This window comes from Podarcis liolepis (assembly GCF_965112155.1).
Source record: "Podarcis liolepis genome assembly, chromosome: 2".
Classification (NCBI taxonomy): Eukaryota; Metazoa; Chordata; class Lepidosauria; order Squamata; family Lacertidae; genus Podarcis; species Podarcis liolepis.
In genome coordinates this window covers 125,556,296-125,567,652 of record NC_139555.1, presented here as the reverse complement: position 1 = coordinate 125,567,652, position 11,357 = coordinate 125,556,296, and the positions used below count along the sequence as shown (strand labels likewise).

The 11,357-nt window shown below is 48.4% G+C and overlaps 2 protein-coding genes across 7 annotated transcripts in view; both read left to right on the top strand.

Moving 5' to 3' along the window:
• LOC310701187 (uncharacterized protein) overlaps positions 1-11,357 on the top strand; it is a 267,686-nt gene that overhangs the window by 190,189 nt on the left and 66,140 nt on the right. The window contains exon 2 of the mRNA XM_083491644.1: positions 7,901-7,991. The gene's annotated coding sequence lies outside the window, so the exon portion shown is untranslated. The remainder of the gene's footprint in view (positions 1-7,900; positions 7,992-11,357) is intronic.
• The window catches only part of LOC310701156 (uncharacterized protein), a 61,050-nt gene that overhangs the window by 8,651 nt on the left and 41,042 nt on the right, over positions 1-11,357 (top strand). For 3 of the 6 annotated variants that reach the window (XM_083491544.1, XM_083491542.1, XM_083491543.1), the window contains exon 3: positions 5,361-5,487. In XM_083491544.1, coding sequence (XP_083347670.1) covers positions 5,361-5,487 — 127 coding nt within the window. Of the gene's footprint in view, positions 1-2,701; positions 2,773-2,890; positions 2,977-5,067; positions 5,232-5,360; positions 5,488-11,357 lie in introns of those variants that run through there. The other 3 variants (XM_083491545.1, XM_083491540.1, XM_083491541.1) reach the window with 3 other exon arrangements.

Below are 11,357 nucleotides of genomic sequence, written 5' to 3'. Positions count from 1 at the left end.
GCCAGCCGCGCCCCCCTCCCCAGTTATCTGCTGCCTGCCAAGCCCCGCCCCTCTTCATTGTCCTCCCCTTCTGTTTATTCCCCTTCCTCCATCCCTCGCTTTTTTCCCTCTCTCCTTTTTAAAAAAAATTATTTTCTCTTCCCCTTCTTTTTTTCCACCCTTTCTTTTTTCTCCCCCCCCCCCTCCTGGGTTAAAGGATTTGAGCAATGGGTCTGGAGGTGGAGCTTGTCGGAGGATTAGCCCGACTCGCCCGCCTCCCTCCCACACTAGGCAACGTCCGGCGGCACACTAGTGTGCCACGGAACACCGGTTGGGAAACACTGGGTTAAACCACAGAGCCTAGGACTTGCCGATCAGAAGGTTGGCAGCTTGAATCTCCGCGACAGGGTGAGCTCCCTTTATTCGATCCCTTCTGCCAACCTAGCAGTTTGAAAGCACGTCAGAGTGCAAGTAGATAAATAGGTACCGCTCTGGCGGGAAGGTAAAGGGCGTTTCCGTGCGCTGCTCTGGTTCGCCAGAAGCGGCTTAGCCATGCTGGCCACATGACTCGGAAGCTGTAGGCTCCCTTGGCCAATAAACTGAGTAAACGACGTTTCCGTGTGCTGCTCTGGTTCGCCAGAAGCGGCTTAGTCATGCTGGCCACATGACGCAGTAGCTGTACACCGGCTCCCTCAGCTAATAAAGCAAGATGAGCGCTGCAACCCCAGAGTCGGTCACAACTGGACCTAATGGTCAGGGGGTCCCTTTACCTTTACCCCACTATTGCAGCCAACAAGAAACTTCCTTCCAACCAATAGGGCACAGGGAGGGGTCCACATGTGTGAAATTAACCCTTACCTCTCCATCTGTGGCACAAACACAACTCAGTGGAAGAATGGAACAATTTTGGAAAGAAAAGATGCTGCAGGTACCATTGAATCCCCTAGTCGGTCCATTTTCACTCCTAAGCATCATGTAGCAACCCCAGGGCTACTGCTTTTGTGACAAGCAATAATAATAATAATCTGATTGGGTTGAGCCAGACACTCTGGACTACTTCTGACAGAATAAAAACACACAAAACATCAATTATTAAATGCTTCCTGATACAGAACTATGTTTAGGAAAGTTGTGTACAGTGGTACCTCTGGTTACTAATGGAATCCATTCCGGAGGTCCATTCATAACCGGAAACCGCTCATAGCATGAGGCGTGCTTTCGCTAATGGTGCTTCCTGCTACATGCATGCTTCTGGTGTGCGATTTCCGCTCGCATCCTGGGGCAAAGTTCGCAACCAGGAGCGGCTACTCCTGGGGTGGCGGAGCTTGTAACCCGAAGCGTGCGCAACCAGAGGCATTCGCAACCAGATGTACCACTGTAGCTGTTTATCTCTTTAACATCTGATGGGAGGGCGCCACTACCGAGAAGGCCCTCTGCCTGCTACCCTGTAACTTCTCACAGAGGGAACCACCAAAAGACCATCAGAGGAGGACCTCATTGTCCAGTCTGGATGATGGGAGTGGAGACGCTCCTTCGGGTATACTGGGCCAAGGCTGTTTAGGCCAGCACCAACATTTTGACTTGTGCTCGTAAACATACTGGGAGCCAGTGAAGATACTTTAGGACCAATGTTATATCATCTCAGTGGCTGCCACATTCTGGATTAGTTGTAGTTTCTGGGTCACCTTCAAAGGTAGCCCCAAGCAGATCGCATTGCAGTAGTGCAAGTGGGAGGTAACTAGAGCATGCACCACTCAGGCAAAACAGGTCTGCGGGCAGGTAGGGTCTCAGGAATAAAGGGAGTGTTTAGTGGGAGTACCAGGAAAGACCCAACTCCTCTCTGCATGTTTTGCAGGACATGAGAAGGTGGCACAAGGGAGTGTGGGAGCATCTCAAATCAAGCAGGTGTGTGACAAGAGTGTGCAAAATGCTTCACTGTAGGCTCATTGCTTATTTTCCCCAAAATGAAACCCATGGGGAGAAACCATATGGGGTAGTCTGCCCACTCCAGGTAACACCCCCCCCCCCGGATCCACAGCACCATTCACACAACAGAAACTACCGTAGAGACAGGAAAAAATCTCAAAAGTGGGGGTCTATGACTTTCTTTTCAACAGCTTCTGCAGAACTTGCCCAGTTGGGAAAATCTGTCCTATAGAACTCAGTGGGAATTACTTCTGAATAAAAATCCTTGGGCTTGAACAGGATGTTTACTCAGAAGTCAGTCCCACTCAATTCAATGGGGTTTACTCCCAGGTAACTGGTTAAAGACTAAAACAGTGTTTCTAAAGGGGGGGGGGCATATGGATATTCCAAGGGGGCCACAGGTGAAGATCGTGTAAATGGGGGGCCAGAGCACGAGACTCGGGGGCCACAGAGGGAAGTGAGAAGTGAAGGGGGAAAAGCAGAGAAGTGCCCGTGCTTCGCAGTGGATTTATAAATAAAAACTATAAATAAAAAAGGTCTATGTACAAGCAAAACATTTAAATAGCTACCTTTCTACCGTCGGGGGGGGGGCAAAGGAAGGAAATAAGGTCGGGAGGGGGCCATGGTCGGAAAAAGGCTGAGGGACACTGGGCTCCACGACCTTCGGGGCGGAGGGGGGGTCCTTTCCCACTACATTCCTAGGTCTCTGCTTGCAGGGAGGGGGGGGTCACCCTGGGTGAACGAACTCGCTTCCTAGAGAGGCAGGAAGTGACGGAGCAGGGCGGGGGGGTAGAGGCAATGTTGAGGGGTGGGGTGTCCATGCACACCCCCGGAAGAGAAGGAGGCCTGCAAAGGAGGAGGGAAAAGGTGCAACATTTCGGATGAGGGTGATTTGGGGTGCAGGGAGGGAGAAGAATTTGCTTTTCCTCCCCATGAAACTACAAATAGGGCGGGGGGGGAGGTGAGCGGGTCATTAAAGCAAGGAAGGTCTCCCCCCCTTTCCCTCTGGGAACCAGGAGAGCCAGTCTGCAATCGGCTGCAAAAGAGGGGGCGTCCTCTCCCCCAAACAAGGTTTGCATTGCAGGATCCTCTTGGAAGCGGAGAGATCAACCAGACTCCGGGGGGGGGGCATTTTGCTTCCCGAGACGAACTAGAGAAGGGCTCTCCCCCCACCCAGCCTGATTGGAACACGGAACCAGTTGTGCCAGTTTCACCCCACGACCGTGGGTCCCCGGGGCTGTGGTTGCCATTCAGTATGCATGGCCCTGGCACCGAAATTTGTGGGTGCCCGGCCCCTTCATGGGGAATTGGGTGGGTGCTCAGGGACCCAGGGAGCTGGCACCTATGCAATGAAAGTCACCAGGTGACATTCCCCCCCCCATCTTAGACCCAGCCTCCTAACCCATTTTTATGTATTTCTTCACACTGAGCCTGGAACACCCCCCTCCCTTGGCCTCCTCCTTCAGGGAGCTAGTCTGGGCGGGAGGGGGGGCTGAGCTCCTTCAGGACCCTGATCTGCCCCCCCCCCCGGAAATCTGCTTCTGAAGCCCCTGCCTCAGTGGAGCGGAGATCGGGAGAGCAAGCAGGGGAGAGGAAGTGGAAGCAGCTGGAGAACAGAGTCACCTCTGGATTGGGGGAGATTTCGAGTTGGGTGGGGGGTGAGAGATGGACAGTGTCAAGGGAAATCTGCCTCTGCAGCTTCCTGAGTAAGAAAGAGGCTGATGTGAGAAGGAGGGGGGAGGCCCCCCAGCTCCCCTTTCAGAAATCCCAGTCTGGCCGGCTGAGGTTGCTTTGGCACAAAGGAAAGAGCCTTGTTGGGTTTCCCATGTTGGGGGGTGCAGTTGGGGAGGATTTGCTATGCTGCTTTTGTTCCCCAACACTGGAGGGAAGAGGAGTATTCCTGATTTCCCGAAGCATGAAAAAGCACCTGTCAGTTTTCCTCCTGCTTGGCAAGGGAAATGGGCCCATGGTTGGCAGGATTTGAAACTGATCAAGGTCTCAGGAGCCCTTTAAACAGCTTCAAGGCAAAGATTGGAGGAATTAAATAAATGCCCCCTCCCCAGCTGGACTTGGGGGAAAGAGGAGGGGAGGGATGAGTTTTTGATGCTCCTTCTTTCCAAAAAGTGGCTTCTCCAGATATCCTCTTGGGACTTTGTCGGGAAGGAGAATCAAAGCTCCCAGGGGTGGGAGATCTGGCCTGTCTTTCAGGATTGGCCCAGCACAGAGGTGCTGAGGGCCTTTCTCTGCCAGTTCTGGCAGCCTCCCTCTTGCCTGGCCTTATAAGGAGGGTCTTATAATACTGTAGGTGATCTAAAACCCACCACCTGGGCAAGGCTCACACAAAAACCCTGCAAGGTGGGCCAAAGCAAATGGGTGGCAGGATTTGAAGCTGATTAGATTCTTAGGGGACCTTTAAATATCCTTATGGCAAAGACTGGAGAGGAATTAAACACCCCCTCCCTAACTGGAATTTTTGGAGGACAGAAATGGATTCGAGGGGGCGTTTCAGGATTGGCCGAGTGCAGCAGTCCTGAGGGTCTCGCTGCCACCCTCACCCCAGGAGGGCCTAGTAATAAGGGGGGCGGGATGAAAGCACAACAGCCCTGTAAGGTGGGGCAGTCTCAGTAAAATATAGCTGTTGTAATGGGTGTGGGCGTGTTCTCCAGCCAGAGGGCCACATTCCCTTCTGAACAGTCGTCCAGGGGCCACATTCCATGGATGGGTGGGGCCAGAGATCAGGGTGGTTGGAGCTATGGGTGCAAATTTGACCTTTGTCCAGTAACTACATTCATTCCAAGGGTCTTTTCCAGCCATTCAATAGGAGGATCCAGGGCAGTGATTTTAAAGGGGGGGTGGCCTGGGAGATTGCAGAGGCCTCAAGGGCTGGATTTGGCCCCTGCTACTGAGGTTCCCCAGCCCCCAGTTAGGGTGCTGGGCTTAGACCAGGGAGACCAACACTTTGCTACACAGCTCCTGTGCGACCTTGAGTTAAAGGTCTGGAGACATGTGCAATTAATGCAAGGATTCTTAGAAAATGTGTAGTTTGATGCATGTTTTGCCAATTCCAGAGGTTGTCTAGCTCTACTTAATATTTGTTCCCCAGGCAAAGGTCTGCCATATGTCTAAATAAATCTGCCTTTCTCTATTGTTCCTGCTTTGAAGGGCATCGTGGCAACAGCTGAGAGAGTCCCAGAAGTGGCCCAGTTTACGCCTCCTCCTCCTCCACCTCTGTCATTTCCACTGCCAACGCAATGGCCTCCGAGCCCCCCTCTGAACGGCCTCTTCTTACAGGTGGAGTGGAAAGAGGAGCCAGGCAGCTTCCTCAGGTAGGGAAAGAGCAACGGGAGCAGGGAGGAGGGAAGAGGCACAGATGGGACCACCCAGCCTCCCTCTGTGTTGAGTGGGGATGATGGGGATCTAAGAGCAGCTCTGTTTTCTTCCTCTTCTTCTTCCAGGCCCTCTTGACCTTTGAGGAGGTGGCTGTGTTTTTCACAGAGGAGGAATGGGCTCTGCTGGATCCAGGCCAACGAGCTCTGCACAAGGAAGTCATGGAGGAGAATTATGAGATGGTGGCCTCTCTAGGTGAGGATGCATTTTTATCCCTCTTGGCTGCTAGACATTGAAGGTGGAAACCTTTGTGCCATTTATTCATGCGTGTAGTGACAACGTAAGAACACCTGCTACCTCCTCCTCTCCTTCCCCCCAAATCCCATGTAAGTGAGATACTCTCTATTGTTCAGGGCTGCGGGGGAGCTGCCACCCTCCTCTCCCCTCCCTCCGTCCCTCCATCTTGTAGAATCGTAGGGAACTCCAATAATAATCATCATAATAATATTTATTTATACCCAGCCCCTGTGGCTGGGTTTCCCCAGCTACTCTGGGCGGCTCCCAACAGAATATTAAAAATGGAGTCAAACATAAAAAACTTCCCTAAAGCATCCACAACAGATGGCCCCACCTCTTTCGCTAAAGGAGCCTCTCCACCCCCGTCGCTCAGCCTGGACACTAAGGTCCAGCTCTGAGGGCCTTCTGGCGGTTCTCTCCCTGCAAGAAGCCAAGTTACAGGGAACCAGGCAGAGGGCCTTCTCGGCGGTGGCACCCGTCCCGTGGAACGCCCTCCCACCACATGTCAAAGAGAACAACAACTACCAGACTTTTTGAAGACATCTGAAGGCAGCCCCGTTTAGGGAAGCTTTTAATGTTTGATGCATTACTGTATTTTAATATTTTGTTGGGAGCTGCTCAGAGTGGCTGGGGAAGCCCAGCCAGATGGGCGGGGTATTAATAATAATAATAATTATTGGACTCGATGGCCCTTGTGGTCTCTTCCAACTCTATGATTCTATGATTCTATGATTTAATTTATTATAAAGCCACTGAAAAAGGATAGGGAGCACAGCAACTGCCACCTTTTCGGGTAGACATATCCTGTGGAGATACGCCCTCCCTGTGGGGCTGGCTCAAGAGAGTTGTGAAATCCGTGTGCACGCACACACACCGTCCACACACCGTCCTCTTTGAAATAGCTTGAGGAAATGGCACGGTTGCTGCTTGAGGAAATTCTGTAGATGTGAGGGACACTCCTCAATGGAGGGGGACCTGCTGAGAAAAGGGGAGAAGGAGAAGAGAAATAGAGTGGCTTGTGCACCCTGCCTAGCTGCAGCCATCGCAACTGCTACAGCCTGCAGTCATTGCTGTGTGTGTGTGAGTGTGAGAGAGAGACAGAGAGACAGAGAGAGGCGAAGCTGAACCAGCCCTGATTGGCATGTCTAGTCCGTCCCCCCCCCCCTTTTTAAACAATTTCCATGCCCTCTGTTTTGCATTTGTGTTTATTTTGAGCTTTCAGTTGGAATGAATGAGAGATAGCTACATTGGTATGACAACCGAGGCGGCTGCTAGAATAAAACACACGCCCTTTCGGTCGTATGTCTAAAATGCCGATTGAGCAAAACATGGGGGGAAAGGCAGTTGTGACGGACGACCAGAGTCTGGCCATTCAGTCCCCCAGAAATTCCACCAGAGGGATGGAACCTCTCTCTGATTGGACAACAGCACTTTTGGAGGGAAAATAAAAGGAGCCATTTCTGAGGGAGAGAGTTTGATTTGAGAGAAGATGAAGAGGGATTGTTTTGAGGTGGGAGTTGGGGAGGAGGATAGGATTTGTCTGAGGGAGAACTGGTTCTGGTTTGAGTCATAGACCCACCCTGAGGAGACTGTCCATAGCCAGAGGAAAGACCCTCCCCGCTTGGATAGGGAGACCCAGTCGAGGGTCTGGGGAAGGTCTACAGCAGGCACCCCCAAACTCAGCCCTCCAGACGTTTTGGGACTACAACTCCCATCATCCCTAGCTAACAGGACCAGTGGTCAGGGATGATGGGAATTGTAGTCCCAAAACATCTGGAGGGCCGAGTTTGGGAATGCCTGGTCTACAGACAGGAGTGTCCTGGGAGGGCTGACTCTGAGGCAGGAGAAGCAGATCCTGGGGGAATTTAGGTTCCCCTGGGTCTCCTTCCAGTCAGGAGGGGGCAGATCTTCTAGGGAGAGAGGACCCCCAAGTCAGTCATAAGGGGGGAGGGGACCCCCTGTGTCTGTCACGCCATTTTTGAATTACCTCAGGAGTGGGGTTGCTTAGAGAGGGAAAGTGCCCCTCGCTCATGAACCAGGGCATTGATCAGTGAAGGAAGCTGTGTTGTATTATTTAATTGAACCACCTCTTATAACTAATAATAATAATAATAATGGGCGGCTTCCAAAAAAAAAATTAAAATACTGTAATACATCAAACATTAAAAGCTTCCCTAAACAGGGCTGTCTTCAGATGTCTTCTAAATGTCAGATAGTTGTTTATTTCCTTGACATCTGGTGGGAGGGCGTTCCACAGGGCGGGCGCCACCACCGAGAAGGCCCTCTGCCTGGTTGGTTCCCTGTAACTTGGCTTCTCGCCGTTAGGGAACCGCCAGAAGACCCATGGCGCTGGACCTCAGTGTCCGGGCAGAACGATGGGGGTGGAGACACTCCTTCAGTTAACAGAAACTGAGTCAAGCATTTTGCCACCTATTTTGGAAACCAGAACACCTGCCTGAAGTGTACCAACTTATTTCTTTAGCAACTGAAGTTTAAGAAGAGCTGTGCCTATAGTATTGTGTTTAAGCTTGTGACATCTTTATGTCTCGTTTTAGTAATAAGTTCTACTCAAAAGGACACATTTCCTGACCCACTTGGTTCCACAACCTCTTTTTATTTAGTGAAACTTTTCCTGTCTGGGGAGAGCCAGTGTGGTGTAGTGGTTAAGAGCGGTAGTCTCGTAATCTGGGGAACCGGGTTCGCGTCTCCGCTCCTCCACATGCAGCTGCTGGGTGACCTTGGGCCAGTCACACTTCTTCGAAGTCTCTCAGCCCCACTCACCTCACAGAGTGTTTGTTGTGGGGGAGGAAGGGAAAGGAGAATGGTAGCCGCTTTGAGACTCCTTAAAGGGAGTGAAAGGCGGGATATCAAATCCAAACTCTTCTTCTTCTTCTTCTTCTTCTTCTTCTTCTGTCTGTTGGATCAACTCCTGCCTGAGACTCTAAATCACTAATTTTTCCCTCACAAAAGTCCCCCACACGATAACCCGTGGTAAATGGTGAAACTCGGTGTAATTGGCATACAGTGAGGTGTGTGCGCAATATTTAATTGGGGGCAGTTAGCGGGGTGAGTCTGCCACACGATTAATTGGTGGTAAGTGGTTGGATCCGCTACAGCAGCAAAATAAAAACATTCCAAAAATCTTCACAAAACTGAGAGGCTCTATGCCTCTACCTGTCTTGGAACAACCCCATCCCAGCAGTAACGTGTGAATTCACCTCACTTGTTGACTCCAGGTAGAGAAACTCACGGACAGGAAGCCCCGGGACAAGAAAGCTGTGGGAAGGTGCACAGTGTGGTGTAGTGGTTAAGAGCGGTAGTCACGTAATCTGGGAAACCGGGTTCGTGTCTCCGCTCCTCCACATGCAGCTGCTGGGTGACCTTGGGCCAGTCACACTTCTGTGAAGTCTCTCAGCCCCACTCACCTCACAGAGTGTTTGTTGTGGGGGAGGAAGGGAAAGGAGAATGTTAGCCGCTTTGAGACTCCTGAAGGGGAGTGAAAGGCGGGATATCAAATCCAAACTCTTCTTCTTCTTCTTCTAGTGGGGAACCTAAAAAATGTGTTTTATATTTTTATTTATTTTTCATTTTATTTTGACAAAGTAATAATCATAGATAAGTAAGAATAAAAATGTGTACCCCATCACCGAGGCCTTTCCATTGTAATTATCCAACCTCCCAATATTTCAGCACCTCTTGAGATGGCTTGACCCCTTTCTGTTTTAACAGTAGAAATTCTACACACACCCTCCATATCTCCTCAAAATTATTCCTCCTGCATATTCTTCGTCTTACCTTAATGGCACATGTTAATTTATCATTAATAGCTATATCCCACACCTCTTTATACCATTCTTCCATTTTATATTCTGCTTGCCCCTTCCCCTTCCTAGCTATCATAATTCGTGCAGCAGTCAATAAATTTGTGAGCAAGTTTAGCCTGCGAACCTTCCACCCCATCGTAAATCGGTAACAGTGCTACTTCTGGTCTGTTGGTCAGCTTTTACCCATTGATTTCTGTTATCTCCTTAAACACCCCTTGCCTTAAAAAATTGTACATATTTACACCCCCACCATATGGGAACATAATTCCTTGCTTCCTGGCATCTGCTCCAACATAACACCAAATATTCGTCGTTTATTTGATTCAGTCTGACTGGTGTTAAATACCATCTTCAAACTAATTTATAATAATTTTCTTTTATTCTTATAGACAACATTTTCAACATCCGTTTCTCCCATATTTCCCAGCTTTGACTATGTATCTGCCCTGTTGTCTCCTTTTCCCACACCTCTTTTAATTGATCTTCTTTATCTTCCATTTCTACTAATATTCTATAATTTCATTGGTTTTCCCTTTTATAACTGTGTTTTCTTCTTTATCTCCCCTTTTTATAATCTTTCCCCCCCAAATTTTGTATATTTACAGATCTTGTTTTCCCTTAACCACTTCTTTGTCCATTGCTCCAGTTGTATACAGTTAAACCAAGTTATTCTACTTCCTGTTAGAGCTTCTCTTATTTATTCTTTCTTCTCATTTTCTCCACCCGATCCTTTATTTTAAGTATTTTCTTCTCTTTAGCATCTTTTTCAATTTCCCATTTTCAGTTTACTAGCAAGTCTTCTATCATCACCACCAGAGTAAGTGGGGAATTTGCTGGTATCAATTTTCCTTTCTATTTCGCCAATAATAATAATAATAATCTGGGCGGCTCTGGGCGGCTTCCATAGAAACCAAAAATACACTAAAATATCACACGTTAAAAACTTCCCTGAACAGGGCTGCCTTAAGATGTCTTCTGAATGTCGGGTAGCTGTTTATCGCTTTGACATCTGATGGGAGGGCGTTCCACAGGGCAGGCGCCACTACCGAGAAGGCCCTCTGCCTCGTTCCCTGTAGCTTTGCTTCTTGCAATGAGGGAACCGCCAGAAGGCCCTCGGCGCTGGACCTCAGCGTCCGGGCAATGACATTTCTTAATAAGGGATTTTCAATATTTTGCCAACATTGCCTATTTGATTTGATAAGAAATATATTCACTAACTTCTCCCTGATTTCCTGTGTACCACTCTCTAACCATTCTGACTCTCCTTGTTCTGTTATGCCATCTATGATATATACTAAATGATTTGCTATATATATTTGCTATATAACATAACTTTATGTTGGGGAGACCCAGCCCACCTGTTTTCTGGGGTTTATACCATCTTCTTTTATTAACTCTAGGTTTCTTACCCCATTACAAAATTTATTGATCATACTTTGCCAACTCTTTAACTCTGTCTCTGATATCTTAATGGTAAGATTCTAAATAAAAAAATTATTCTGGACAAAATTTTCATTTTCATTATTGCTATTCTTCCAAACCATGAAAGCTTAATTTTCTTATATTCCTCCAGCTTTTCCTTAATTTCCTTCTTTAATTTGTTAAGTTTCTCTTCTTCTGAATTTTCTAAATTTCTTGTTATCTTTATTCCCAAGTACTTTATTACATTTCTTATTTTTATTTTTTTCAAATCATTTTTCATCTTCATCATAGTTCAACATCACCATCTCTGATTTGGACCAATTAATTTGCAACCCTGTTTTTTATCCAAATTTTTTCAAATGTGCCTCTGTTACCTGCATATTTTCCAATGGGTTTTTGATTGTTTGCAAGGTTTCATCTGTAAATAAGCTCTTTTCCTTTATTGCTTATTCCTTTTATATTTCCACTGAGCCTAGGGCTTGCCGATCAGAAGGTCGGTTGTTCGAATCCCCATGACGGGGTGAGCTCCCGTTGCTCTGTCCCTGCTCCTGCCAACCTAGCAGTTCAAAAGCATGTCAAAGT